Consider the following 14,334-nt stretch of genomic DNA (forward strand, 5'->3'; position numbering starts at 1 on the left):
CAAACCCCCTCTCCCCTTACCCCCCATCCCAGGCCCCATCCTGCCCACCACTAAGGAAACAGTTGCTCCCAGGCAGGACCCTCCCCTGCTCAAAAACCTTCCAGAGCCTCTTTCACCTACTAACCAAGCCCCCTCCCCTGACTTTCTGGCTTACCCACCACTTGGCCTTGCCCTGTTTTTTCTGACCTTTTTCCCTGCTCCCATCATGAAGCTTCCTTCTCACCTTAAACACACCAGACCCACCACCTCCTCTGCTCCTCCCCCAAAACAGGAAGGTGGATCCCCTACTTCCCCAACACCTGTTTCTGAAGCCCTCATTCCCACCTCCCAGGTGGAGGAGACCATTCTGCATCCCTCAGTTCAGATTTCTGGTCATAGCTCCCACAAGTCTTTATTATTCTTTTTTATTTAATTGAGATACATAGTTGACCCTTGAACAACACCACTTTGAACTATGTGGGTCCACTTATATGTAGAGTTTTTCAACAGTAAATACTACACTGCTACATGGTCCCTGGTTGGTTGAATCTGTGGAGGCACAACCGTGGATATGGAGGGCCGACTATAAGTTATACTACGATTTTCGACTGCATGGAGGGTCACACCTCTAACTCCCACATTGTTCAGGGGTCAACTGTAATTGACATAAGTCTTCATTATTCTTGCTTCAGCCATTTCGTGTCTCTGTTTTCAACTTGCTATGCAATATGGGATACATACAGTAAGGTCAAAGGAGAACTTGCCTTGATTTTTTTTAAGCTCTCTGTATCCCTCACTAGAGGGTGACCTCCTTGGTTCTGGGACCATGTCTCATTCATCCTGTATCCCAATGCTTAGCATAGTTTTTCCAGGACTTAGAAGGTGATTTTAAAGTCTACCCTATTTTCCAGATCCAACTCTAGTCCCATCTCCTGGGCGAAGTCTTCCCTGACCACCTGTCATCCTCCGGGCGCTGAGGCTTAGCTCAGAATTGGTTTACTGATCTCTCTTGAGACCATGGCTGCGCTGTCCCCACTAGTGCCAGGCACTCAACTACATGCTTTATACACATTATCCTATAGTCCGCCGTTCTGCCCCTCAGGGCACAGCATGTCAAGCACTCAGTAGGTACCAATGACTTACATGTCAACCTATCCATTTTTGAATATTTATTGAACCAATATTTATGTATTGAACACCAGCCATGAGCCAGGCATCATTCTAGGTACCAAGAACAGTGATAAAATAGAAAGATGTCCACAGCCTTCCTGCGGAGTCCCTTTCACTTCTCCTGCTCCTCTCCCCTGGCCTCTTCCTCTCTCACCTGCCATTTCCTCTCCTCTTTGTAACCATGAGAACGAGGACTGCTCGGCCCAAACCAATGAGATCATTGTCAATGAAATCAAGCCTGTTCTGAGAAATAGGGTGGGGAGTAGCCGCTCCCTGACTTTTAAGTCACTCTTTTGTGAATGGTCCAGTCTCCAAGGGGTCCTGAGAACACCCATCCCAGTCCACCCTCCCCCACCCACCCGTGCACACCTCATCCCTCTTACCGGATTTTCATACCACAGAGCCCCAGGTGGGAGGCCAGTCGTCGCCAGTCGTTGCCAGTGATGCTGTTTGGCTCCAACAACATCTGCAGCCGCTCGAAGAGCTCTGGGGGCAGCCTGAGGCAGGGGGAAAGGGTGGCCTTGGAGGGGAGGATCAAGAGACCCAGCCTGGTTCCACAGACACCTCAATGCCATGCTCGCCCTGCAAGCCCAGGGGCAGGAATCCCAAACATGCCCCAGGCAGCGGCGCAAGCAACCACCACCTCACCTGTTGCATGGGGGTGGCTGGGTCACAGCGGGTGGCGCTGTCCAGGATTCTTCCTCCGATGCCTGGAATCTGAGGATTTCCATGTACTTGGTCTCCAAGCCCTGAGCCAACAGAGGGGCAGGGAACACACTTAGGGATCATGAGACACCCCTCTGAACAAGAAGCTGGGGCACCCATCTCCATGTCTCGTGTCTCTCCTTCAGCCTGTCACCGGAGACACTTAACCAGGAGACACAGTCCCACCCCAATCAACACCCTCTACCCTCTGCTTCCCCAACCTCACAGCCTTCAGCCTTAAGTTTGCTCAGAGCTCTTTGGGACCTGGGACATGAAGACCAAACAAGATACATCCTAAGACACCAGGAGAGGTCCTGGGTGGGGTCCAGGGCAGGGGAGGTCATATAATAATGGAGACACTGAACTTGGGCATACGTGCCCCCTTCCTCCATTCCTCCTCTCCTTGGTTCCTCCTCCCCAAGTGATACCCCGAGGGGTATCTGCCTACTCTCCAGTAAGATGCCACAAGGTTCCCCAAAGACTCTCCAATCCTGATTTCTTCATGTCTTCCCTCGGGAGAGTGGGAGCTCTAACTCCCATCCCACCTACTCAAGACCGCCTTCCTGAGTCACCCTCCACCTGAAGATACACAGCACCATCTCTCAGACGTAGACAATCTGTCCAGAAAGAAACCACTTCTCTTTGATGCCCAAGTTCCTCCAGGTTGGAAGAAAGGGTTCATGTAGGGTTTGGTTCTTTCACCCTCCTGCTAGATTCATCCAGGGATAGACAGGAGAGTCAAAGACGGAGGGTACCTTGGAGGCCAGGCAGTCCCTGCCCCTGGAAGAATGCCCTCCTCGCCTGCTTGGCTCTGTGGTTAGAGCCATACTTCCTAGGCACCAGACCCTCGCCCACTTTGCCCAGGACTCCCCCAGGGCCTGCCCTTCCTCTGCCCCTCGGCTGCAACTCACATCCTGGAAGGTGTGCATGGTGACAATGATCTCATTGGTCAGTGCTGAGCAGTCCTTGTTCTCATTGGCTACAAAGAGGAGACGTAGCAGGTGAGAGAGGAAAAGGCCCAGGAGAAGACAGCAGGAGAGCAAAAGGGACTCCAATGTAAGGCTTTGGAAATCTGAAGCAGCTGCGTAGCCCCCCATCTTTCTCTCTGCAGAGATCTGCTGCGGCCCCTAACCTTTAAGAGAGGGTCTGCAGGCATGGCCGAATGAGGAGCTGTAGGGCTCCAGGGTGACCAGGAGGGGAGAGGAGAGGGCAGGAGGTAGACACGGGGCTCCTGGGCTACCTGCTTTTCTCCGGAAGCAGAAGGAGCGGAAGGGGCACTTTCCATGCCAGATGTGCAGATGGGGAACCAGCTGGCACCCGCTGTCGTCCACGTTCTCCCAACCTGGGGAGGGGGCAGAGAGACAGAGGGCCTCAAGAGGGGAGACTTCCACAAGGGCTTAAGGAGGTCACCCTGTGGCAGGCACTGTGCAGGGCGCTGAGGGGAGGGATGGGGAGGGAGCAAAGGCAGGAGGGTGATTCAAGTGGATGGGAGGCCCCAGAGCCTGGGTGGGGACCCTGGGAGCGGTCCTACTTCTACCGGCACACAGACTCCTCCCCCCACCTCTCCACTCTCCCCTTCACCCCCCTCCCTCCCATCCACTAGCCCAGATGCAGCCACGCATGCGCCCCTGTCCGACACCCCACAAACACCCTTAGCCCCACTGTCAATTCCCGCAGCCGACCCACAAAGGAACGAGGGAAGAGAAGACTGGGCCTCCCCCTCCGACACCGGCTCCGTCCAGGTGGGACAAGAGAAGCCTCTCGCTCTCTCCCTGCCCCTGCTGGTGCAACGCCTCTGCTCTCACCACCCACCTGACTCGGCTGGCCTCCCACGGAAGGACCGGGGCTCCGTGGGCAGCAGAGGGAGGAAGTGGGAAAGCCGGGGTCCCCAAGAGGCCGCAGCAAGAGCCAGAGGGCCCCCTTGAAGCTGCTGCCTGCCCAGGAGTCTCAAAAAGAGACTCAACGCCCCAGGTTCCCACCGCAGGGGAGGCGCAGACCCTTCCCTCCAACGGGCTTCCCGACGCGCCGTGCCTGGCCCTGTCCCCCTCACCCTCGGAGATGTATTTGAGTTTCAGGCACTGGTCCCCTCGGGCCCCAGTGAAGTCGAAGAGCTGGCAGGGCCCATGCAGACGCCCGCCGTGCGGCTGCTCATTGGTCACAGCCCACCGCAGGGCACAGGGCGTGTTGTTGAGGAAGTAGACGCGCAGCTGCAGGTGAGACTGGCCGGCGGCCAGCGGCGAGCAGAACACGGCCAGCTGCAGCCACTTCCGGGCTTCCCTGCGCACAGCTGCCTCCAGCACACAGGTGTAGAGGCTGCGGGCAGAGACGGTGGCAGGGACGGTGCACAGTGGGGCAAGGGAGGCTGGGAGACCAGCCCACCTTCCCCCGGGCTCCCACCGCACCAGGGGCCTCTGTGTGGGCTCCCAGGTGAGGAGAACATTCCAGGGCATGTAGGGAAGAACTGGGGTGGAGGGGTCAGCTAGGGGGAAGGAACGTGAGTCATGGCACAGCGACTGTCACTGGGTCCGGAGAAGAGCCAGCGTGGGCAAGAAGGACACTGGGCTCAGGGCCACCATGCATCGCCCTGCTCTGGTCAGTGGGTGGCAAGGAGACCGGGAGGCAGAGGGACCTAAGACCCTAGGGAGACATAGCTAAGGACAGGCGTGCCATGGGCTAGAGTCTCAGAGAACTGGAGGGGCAAAGTGCCCTAGACAGCCTGGGGACAGTCCTGAACTGGGGCACAGGGAAGAGACAGACAATTTTAGAGACAGAGGTGGAGATGGGACAGGCCCCATCTAGACACAGGACCAGGGTTGGGCCAGACCCTTCTAGACAGGCAGAGGGACCACGGTGGGACACACGGTCCTGGATGGGGTTGGAGCAAGATAAGCTGCCATAGGCACCAGGACAGAGGGACTGGGGAAGGACAGGGGGATACGGGGTTTGCAGGCCTTCTTGGACAGATAAAGGGGCAGTCCCCTACAGAGAGGTGAGGGTCAGGCAGACAGAGAAAGGGGGCAGGAAGTACTGGCTGACGGGCTGGTGCCTACCTGAAGTGGGAGAGGTGGATGCGACATTCATCCCGGAAGATGCGGTCTCCCGGCCGCCCCAGCGGCTTCCAGGCCTTGGCATCCAGCAGGGTCGTGTTGCTGCTGTAGGTACGGGCCTGACTGGGCTGCTGGGCACAGTGCTTGAAGGTGAGGGTGCAGGGCTTCAGGAAGGAGGCCCCATGGGGGCCACACGCCACCACGGGGCTCACCAGCCCCTGGGCTCGGGACAGCGACGGGGCATCTGACAGATCCCACACCAGGATCAGTGCCACCCGCTCCTGGCGGCCCACAGACACAGCACCTGGGGAGGGGGAGAGCTGAGATGGGCCCAGCAGGCAGGCACAGCCCTGCGGCAGAGGAGGCCAGGCCAGAGTGGGAGGGGAGGTGGGGCGGGAGCCCAGGAGCGGGCGTGCAGCAGGGCACGTGGAGAGGCAGTGCGGAAGGAGAACAAGGTGACTGTGACTGACTTGGGACGTGACCCTGAGCAGGTCGCCCCCTCCTCCAAGGGCTGCTGCCAGCTCACTCAGGGCCTTGTGTGAAGTTGCAAAAGGTGCTCTTCCTCCAGACATTCTACTTCCCTTTATGGGAGAATCGTCATAACACACTGTTCACTAAAACAGGGCCCTTTACCTCCACCTGCCACAAAACTGTCATAAAAAATATGTAATATATCCATCTTTGGAGTCACCAACGTCATACTAAACATAGAAGCAATTTTCAAAAGTATGAAGATGTCTCTGAATGGTGCTCCCTTGGAGTTGGTGCCCTTGTCCAGTGTGCAGCATGAACAACCGTACACTAAGGAAGCCGGGTGCTGTTACCTGGCGGGATGAGCAGGGAGATGCCCGTATCCTGGAGCATCAGGCAGCCACCGCGGTGGTCCACCTCTCGAGCCGAAAACACCAACAGCTTGTGCATCAGCTGTCGGATGACAGTCTGGCCTTGGGTGGGCGTGTGCAGTTCCTGGTAGAAGGCAGCCATCTCCTGCAGCGAGGCTGGGGGTGCCTCCCCGGAGGACTCACTTTCAGGTAGGGAAGTGGGATGGGACGCTGGCTCCTCTCGGCTTTCCAGCTTCCAGCAGGTGCCCAGCAGCCGGCGAGGACAGCGCCATTGAAGGCACTGGGCCAGAAGGACAGCACTTGCCACTGGAACCCCCACCAGCAGTAGGAACTGGGCGAGTTGGAAGGAACCCTCATAGGAGCACATCCGCCTGGTCACTTGATGCTACCAGTTCCCCTGCAACCCTGTGCCAGCCGAGGCCAAGGGCCTGGGGGAAAAGAAGGTCAGTGTCAGGTAAGCCTTTTCAAGGTCGTGGAGGCTAAGACTTGACTTCTAAGCGGCTGCAATGAGGGATCAAACTGTCTTCATCCCAGTGCACCCATGCACCTCGGTCAGATCAATTTCTTTAACAGAAATTAAAGAAATTAATTTCTTTATTAATTTCTCTCCCTCTCTCCCTCTCTCTCTTCCTTAAGAAACTGCCATGGCTCCCCATGACCTAGTACATCAAATTTCTCTCTCATGAGACAGAAAGAGCTTGGGTTTGGAGTTAGAGAATGTGAGTTCAAATGTCACCTTGGTCACTGCCTGAGTGAGCTTGTCCTATTGTTTAATGTGCTTCAGTTTCCTCATCTGTCAAAATAGCTCCCTTGATCTACATGGGCTGACATAGGAAAATCTTAAAGTAGAAAAGCAAGTCACAAAGAGCTAGAAATCCTCTGATCTCATTAATGTAAACAACAAGACTATATACAACTGTAGCTACATATTTATGGGTGTATAGATGTAAATGATAGAGAAAGGTCTGGAACAGTGCTCTGTAATAAAAATATAACGTGAGCCACAGATGTGGCTTTCTTTTTAAACTTTCTAGGGGCCGCATTAAAAACGTAAAAAGAGGAGCTTCCCTGGTGGCACAGTGGTTGAGAGTCCACCTGCCGATGCAGGGGACATGGGTTCGTGCCCTGGTCTGGGAAGATCCCACATGCCGCGGAGCGGCTGGGCCCGTGAGCCATGGCCGCTGAGCCTGAGCGTCGGAGCCTGTGCTCCGCGGGAGAGGCCGCAACAGTGAGAGGCCCGCGTACAGCAAAAAAAAAAAAAAAAAAAAAAAAAAAAAAAAAGTAAAAAGAAACAGGAGAAATTCATTTTGATAATATATTTTATGTTACCCAATATATTCAAAATATTATCATGTCAACAGGTAATCAATATAAAATTACTGGAATATTTCACATTCTTTTTTCTTACTAAGTCTTTGAAATCCGTGTGTATTTTACACTCACAGCACATCGCAATTGGGATTCTCTTTACTTCAAGGACTCAGTAGCCACGTGTACTAGTGATTCCTGCCTTGGACGTGCAGGTCTGGGAGGACACACCCCAAACTATTCCCATTGGTCATTACTGAAAGATGAAAAATTAGGGGACTGGAAGGTGTGAAAGAGGACATTCTATTTTCTTAAACTCTTTTTCCTGTACTCTTTGAATCACCCCACCAAGCATGTCTGTATATTAACTTTGTAATTCTTTTTAAAAACGAATAAAAGTGAAAAAAAAAAAAAACCAGCCTCTCAGAGTGATGGTGAAGATGGCATGAGATCATGTGGCAATCATTCTGTAGATGATAAAACCCTGTCCAAATATGTTTGTTTATTTATGCCCCTCCTTCTGCCAGAAAGGTTGGAGCGTAGTTCACAGGGATATGTAAAATACAAAAGTTAAAAGTGGAAGCAAAAAGAGAAAGAAAACCAAAGGTGGGGGCCTCCGGTGAAGCTCACCCGGTTCCCAGACTGGGGCCTTCCAGCAACTTTCCCGTGAGGATGTCAGCTCTTCCCCAGGCCCTCTGGAATCCACTGCCTCCCCCTCCTACTTTCCCTCTTCCTCCCTTAATTTCCAACATCCCCACCCTCGGGCAAGACCAGGCTCCTCACAGCTCATTAATTCTAGCCTCTGGTCCTGCTGTTCTCTGTTTCATGCTCTCCTCACCTGCCTCATCTACCTGCCTGGACCCCTCCTGCTCAGGAGTAACTGCCACCCACCGTCCCGGCCCCCATTCACCAGCCCTTGACCGTCTCGCCCTCTGAAATCTCTCACTGCTGCCTCCCACCATACTAAGTAACTCTTTTTTTTTTTTTTTTTTTTTTTTTTTTTTTTTTTTGCGGTACGCAGGCCTCTCACTGTCGTTGCCTCTCCCATTGCGGAGCACAGGCTCCGGACGCGCAGGCTCAGCGGCCATGGCTCACGGGCCCAGCCGCTCCGTGGCATGTGGGATCTTCCCGGACGGGGGCACGAACCCGTGTCCCCTGCATCGGCAGGCAGACTCTCAACCACTGCACCACCAGGGAAGCCCCTAAGTAACTCTTGACCATATGCTGTCACGTGTGGCTTTCCCACTCAAATGAACAATTTCTGAGCACCAGCTGTGGACCAGGAACTGTGGGAAGTTCAGTCCTGCCAACAATGATGTCTTATTCGGCTCTCACGGAGCTTCTGAGGGCATGGGGTTCCTTTACTCCGAGGCTGAGTTCTGTGAGACACCATATCCTCCTTCAAAGTCCCCAGGGTCCCCATGGTTGATTCACTAGGATCTGCACTAGTGAATCATCCCTTCACTTATGCCACCCACCAGGAGCTGAGGCTTTGCCCCACACCCCTTGGTCCTTCCTTGCCCAACTTCTTCCTTCCTTCTCAGGACCCATGAAACCTGAGCCCCCTTCCCATCTCCCCCGCCAATCCCCAAGAGGGGTCACAGCTCCTCTGTATCGTCAGGATGGAGCACTGAGGCGGGATCTGTTTCTCCCGTGTCCTCATTGAAAATGTAGACAAGAAGGGAAGGCATGGCATTTCTCCCTTGGCCTTAGCATGCAACCCTGCTGACCGTGCCCCTGGCTGGGGACACAAGTGAAGTAAGTAAGCCGGTGAAGCCTGAATCTGGTGGGGATGGGGGTCGGAGCCACAGACTTCCCTTCACGTCCCATCCAATCCTTTCGGTCCTTCCATAGTAAAGACAATTGGAATTATAACTGTAGTAATAATAGCTAACATTCACGGAGATTTGCTGAGCCAGTGTGTTAAAGCCCTCTGAGTGGCCTAGCTCATTTGATCCTCACAGCAGCTTTATGAGCTAGCTTTTATTTTTATCTCCATTTCCCAGATAAGGAAACCAAGTTTTCTCCCCCAGGGAGGACAGAGGGTAGATTATTAAGCTACAACCGAAAGCGGAAGGGAAGGATGAGCGAAGATGACAAGAGCTTCCAGAAACACTCCCTTTCTCTCCGTGCCCCTTCTTTTCCCCCAGGGTCTCTTCGTTTCCACTTCTAGAGGAAATGAAGTTAGAAGAGAAAGAAACAAAAATAAATACAAAGAAAAATAAACATAAGGAACTAAAGGCACATCCTTGGTGTGACAACCAGTGATGCTTCCCCCCACCCCCTGCCCACCAAGCCACCAGCAGCAGGGGATGGGCTACCTATTGGGAAAGAAAGGAGGGGCTTGCCCTATTTCTATAGCAACAACCTTTCCAGGGGTTCCAAAGACCAGAGTCCAAATCCCCTCCACCCCATTGGGTGGCCCAGAAGAGTTTCCTTGCCCAACCTTCCAATCTGGAGGGCCTCTCACAGGGGCCCATTCATTACCTGGCCAGAAGCAGGTTAACTCCTCCCCCAGCTCAGCCCCCTTCTCCCAGGCTGACAGCTCTCCAGCCTGAGTTGGCCCTCACTCCATTCTCCCCTTTGCCCCAGGAAGGGGAAGGGTCCCAAATCTATTAGCACAGCAACTAGGTAAATGCAGACGGAAGCCTCCCAACCCCATGGCTGACCCTTTATTACCCAGGCCTCTGGTTTGTCTTGCCCCAGACCCTTGATCATGCTGGGTAGCACTTCCCCAAGATGAGGGTCTTTTAGGATGCTGCCATCGCTTGTCCCTGGGGAGTTGCCTCCTCCAGCACAAGGATCCAGGCTCCTGCTGCAAAGCTCTGCTCATATCCTTTAAGGAAACTCTCAACCCTTCTCCCACGTCACTGGTTCTTATTGTGTCTACTCCTTGAAAGACCTCCAGTTACTGAAGTACATAAAAGGTACCAGGATGCATGAGTCCAAACCTAAGTCATGGGCAGCATTCATGAGCATAGTTTATATTTCCATAGTGCCTCCCCTTGGTCCTCACACCCACTGGGCAGCGGCTCTCTCCCAAGCGCCTTCCGCCTCTCCTCCAGCACAGGGTCTCCACAGCTCAGCTGGGCCTGGATCCTCCCCTGAGCCCGGCTCCTCCCCTGAGCCCCAGGTGGCCCCATCGCAACGCTCACCCCACCCCCAGCTGCCCCAGAGGGTGTTCACATTACCGTGTAGATGCTCCCAGAGGCTGCCGGCTTGTCCAGGAACAGTAGTTCCTTCTCTGAGAAACAGAGAGGTCAGCCAGACCCCGTCGCCAAGCCAGCAGACAAGTGGAGGTGGGCGGGGAATCCAGGCAGGAGTGACCTGGCACTTCCTTTTCCCGGCAAAGTCCTGCCTCTCAGCTGCCCTAAGGAGGGGTGGGGAGTCTGTCCCTGTCTATTGGCAAAGTCCAGCCAAGGTGAGGGAGGATCGCAGGAGTCAGTGGACTAGGTCTAGGACTAGGTCTAGGACTTGTAGTCTAGGTCTGGAAGGGAGGGGACAGAGGGAGACAACCTGGGTACAGGCGAGACCTCTCTAGAGTGCCCTCTGCTGGTCAGTGGCTGTCCCCCACCAGAGACTATTAAAACGGAACAAGGTAAGAGGAACCCTAACCAGGGCTCCTCAAACTATAATGTGCACGAACCACCTGAGCGACCTTGTTAGAAGGCAGGTTCTGATCCCGTTGGTCTGGGGTGGGGCCTAAGGTTCTACATCTTAGAAGCCCCCAGGTGATGCCATTGCAGCCTGTCCAGGGGGCTTAGACAATACCTAGTTCTACACCCTTCCTGCACAGATATGATGGTGGAGGCACCGAGTTAATGACCCACAGCTGCTGGCGGCATTGGGGCACAGCCATATCTGCTCCCTACCCAGTGCTCTTTCCACTGCCCACAGGGATGCTGTCCCTTGGGGGAGAGTTGAACTTCAGGCCGTTTGCCAGCCTGGTCCTTCCTTTGACACTCTGCCACTGGAATGAAAGCTCCCTGTGCAGAGGGATGTTTCTTCAGCCATTTGCTCTGTATCCTTAGCTCTCAGTACAGCCCGATCCAAAGTAGGTGTTCAATAAAGACTCGAATGAATGAATGGGCCAGCTGAGAGAAAAGGGGAGGCATTTTGAATCCAGACTGCCAACATTGAAACCAGTGACCCACCTGCTGGCTGTGTAATCATAGGCTAGTTTCTCAACCCTTCTGAGCCTCACTCCCCTCGTCTATCAAATGCACATAATAATATTTACTTTGCGAGGGATAATGATGGTCATTATTGAGCTAATAAATATAAAGTGTACACCACGAAATGGTTACTCAGTAAGAGGTAACTTGTCACTGTGGTCTGGCCTCCTGCAGCGGAGGTCACTCCCCCAGGCCCGAAGTGATCGTTTACCATGGAAAATAAGTAAGTGCTGCTGCTTTCGTCTTAGTTAATGATTCTCTAGCCTCTTGTCCCGGACTGCACCCCCTTCCCCTGGGCTGCCTTCCCCGGGAGGAGGGGATAAACACCTCCCAGGGGTGCCCAGGTCCCCAACGTGGAAAGATGGGGCAAAGGAATGGTGGAGAGCAGCCAGCCTGGGGAGAGGACCTCATGTCTAAAGGACAAGCAAGGAAGAGGTGCTCAGAACTTTCATAGGAATGAAGAGCAGACGTGTTGGACTTTGCTGGACAAAGCTCTGTCTGAGTCACACAGGAGGCTGGCTGCCTTTTCCTCTGAGTCATGAGGTTCTAGGGGTTTGTGAAACAACTCTCAAGCTCAACTCCAAGCCAACTAGCAGGCAATAACCAGGGGCTGTGTCCATGTCTCATAAGATCATTTCTGAAGCTGGTGCCTGCCTCACTGGGGACAGCCCCAGTTACAGCCCCAGTTCCGGGGAAATCTGAGGGTCCCCACCACCGCCACGGACACAAAGCTGGTTCATGGGATGCAGTGACTACAGGCATGAGTAGCCTGGCAGCCTGGGGCTCAGCCGTCTCAAGAGGTCCGGGTCTCACAGCACCAACACCTCAACAGTTCCATCAAGGGGACTTCTCCAGAGGCCGGGTCTAGCAGACCAGGGCGTGCCCTGCTGAGACGAACGCTTCCGGGCCATGCAGGCAGCAGCCTGGACGCCCCAGTCAGTGTCACCACCCTTGTCACTGGAGAAGGGCAGGGCAGTTAGGAGCCCCCTCCACGCTCCTCCCATCCCCAAGCCTCCTCTGCCCTCCACACATCTTATATCCCCGGCACTCAGTCTGCGAGGTATGCTGCCTGAGGTAAGGAGAACACAGGCCTGGGAATAAATAAAGGGACGCCAGGAGCGGGGAGGACAGGAAAAAGGGAAGGGGGGTCGGGGGGACCTCCAACACTGGATAGAAAGGTAGAAAACACAGACATAGAGACACAGGAAGGCAGAAGGTGAAGAAATGGACGGTGAAAAGCAGAGAAAGAGAAATAGAAAGACGTACAGGCAGACAGGGTGGTTCTCCCTGTCTCCAGAACCTCCAGGACATGCTCATGGACCCTTGACAGGAAAGGATGGAGTAGGCAGTCACTCCGGACACTGAGAATAACCACATTTTTTTTCCTTCTAATCCTGTCAATCATGGGTGGAGGCTGAAATATCACGGGCGAATGAGAAGCATGGTATTGGGTGGGGGCCTCGGTTGGAGGAGGGTCTGTGCATCATCCCATGTGCAAAGGACATGCAAAGCTACGTGCAGATGAGTATGGCAGTGTTTTTTTTTTTTTTTTTTTTTTTTTTTTTTGCGATACGTGGGCCTCTCACTGTTGTGGCCTCTCCCGTTGCGGAGCACAGGCTCCGGACGCGCAGGCTCAGCAGCCATGGCTCACGGGCCCAGCCGCTCCACGGCATGTGGGATCTTCCTGGACTGGGGCACGAACCCGCGTCTCCCGCATCGGCAGGCGGACTCCCAACCACTGCGCCACCAGGGAAGCCCTATGGCAGTGTTTTAATCAAAGACCAAGCGGTGGTTTCCTCGAGAAGTCAGGCCACAAAAAAATCTGGGTGGTTGTGTTTGTGGCCCCGACCCTCTGGAAGCAGAGGGGTGGAGGGGGAACCTCCCCCAGCTCCTGAGGGGAAGATGAGAACTTTGGAGAAAGGAATCTACAGTGTCACTCGGCTGAGTTTGCATTTGGGCGGGAGCTCGGGCAGGGTGGGCCCCTGGGGTTTGCTGGTCTGGTATAGCGAGATAAGCCCGGGACAGTTGGGCAGGCCAGTTCTGGACTAGAAAAGACCCCCGAGGATCTCTGGCTCCTGCCTTCCGAATGTGGTTCTTCCAGGTTGGTTATGTCAGCTTGGTTGAGTTCTGTCTGAGACACTGTCCACATCGAGGGACTGCTATGTACCTGGCCAAGTGCCACCCACTGAGAGAGGCAGAAAAGACGGGCCTATCTGGACCTGAGATCCAGGAGCCAGACACACGCTGGGGGAGAGAAGTCCTTCACTGAGAAGCAGTTATCAATACTAGACAGTACACTCCCAGTGCCAAATAAGCAGTGTGGAGAAAGGAAGTCCATGGAGGGTGGAAAAGGGGGAAGGCAGTGTGGGCTCAGAGGAGGAGGGTGTTTGCTCACCCAGTGGGGCTTCTATGAAACATAAATAGAAAGACGCACAGGCAGACGGGCTGGTCAGCCCTGTCTCCAGCACCTCCGGGACATGTTCATGGACACTTGACAGGAAAGGAAGGTGTAGGCAGTCACTCCGGACACTGAGAATAACCACTTTTTTTTTCCTTCTAATCCTGTCAATCACAGGGAGGAGGCCCAGGCCAGGCCTATGAGGGGCCCAGGCCAGGGAAGAGTGGCAGGTAGGAGGAGACAGACGGGCAGACACGGGGAAAGGACTAGGAGAAGGCCACCGTCAGTGTGTCCTCTCCCTCCCCAGGCTGTACCTCCTTGAGAAGAATGTGGCCTCAGGGGGCCGCCTTTGTGGCCCTGCCCCTCCTGGGGCCCACCCTGGTCTGGCTGCTCACCCATCACTGGATGTCTGGTTGGTGTGACAGCCTGAGAAAGCTGCCCTGGTGCCCACCCCACAGAGTCTTGTTGCTGGTGTGGACAGCCATCTACTCTATCGCGGGGTGAGTGTCTGTTTCTCATGCCCTGGGGTGGGAACAAGTCTCCTATCCCTGAATGGCTGCCGTACACTGACCTCTAAAGGGATGGTACCTCATCTTGCCTCTTCTGGGGTGTCCCCTCTGTGCCTGCCTCGGGTTCCAACCCCTCCCTCTTTCTCTACCCTCTCCCAGCCTCCCCATCCCCTCCCCCACCTCCCCACCCCCGGCCCTCAA

At 54.6% G+C, this 14,334-nt stretch overlaps 2 protein-coding genes across 4 annotated transcripts in view; one reads left to right on the forward strand and one right to left on the reverse strand.

Moving 5' to 3' along the window:
* UNC5CL (unc-5 family C-terminal like) overlaps positions 1-10,329 on the reverse strand; it is a 12,671-nt gene extending 2,342 nt beyond the window's left edge. The window contains exons 1-8 of the mRNA XM_024766161.1: positions 10,243-10,329; positions 5,726-6,171; positions 4,905-5,205; positions 3,905-4,167; positions 3,095-3,196; positions 2,766-2,833; positions 1,798-1,898; positions 1,533-1,646 (exon numbers count right to left, since the gene is read on the reverse strand). Coding sequence (XP_024621929.1) covers positions 1,533-1,646; positions 1,798-1,898; positions 2,766-2,833; positions 3,095-3,196; positions 3,905-4,167; positions 4,905-5,205; positions 5,726-6,110 — 1,334 coding nt within the window. The 5' untranslated portion in view covers positions 6,111-6,171; positions 10,243-10,329. The remainder of the gene's footprint in view (positions 1-1,532; positions 1,647-1,797; positions 1,899-2,765; positions 2,834-3,094; positions 3,197-3,904; positions 4,168-4,904; positions 5,206-5,725; positions 6,172-10,242) is intronic.
* A 1,480-nt stretch (positions 10,330-11,809) lies between these two features.
* TSPO2 (translocator protein 2) overlaps positions 11,810-14,334 on the forward strand; it is a 5,291-nt gene continuing 2,766 nt past the window's right edge. Inside the window, exons 1-2 of one of the 3 annotated variants that reach the window (XM_024766200.1) lie at positions 11,810-12,300; positions 13,802-14,124. In XM_024766200.1, coding sequence (XP_024621968.1) covers positions 13,952-14,124 — 173 coding nt within the window. In that variant the 5' untranslated portion in view covers positions 11,810-12,300; positions 13,802-13,951. The remainder of the gene's footprint in view (positions 12,301-13,801; positions 14,125-14,334) is intronic. The other 2 variants (XM_024766197.1, XM_024766199.1) reach the window with 2 other exon arrangements.

The sequence above is a fragment of the Neophocaena asiaeorientalis genome, unplaced genomic scaffold, assembly GCF_003031525.2.
Source record: "Neophocaena asiaeorientalis asiaeorientalis breed wild unplaced genomic scaffold, Neophocaena_asiaeorientalis_V1.1 scaffold46, whole genome shotgun sequence".
Lineage (NCBI taxonomy): Eukaryota > Metazoa > Chordata > Mammalia > Artiodactyla > Phocoenidae > Neophocaena > Neophocaena asiaeorientalis.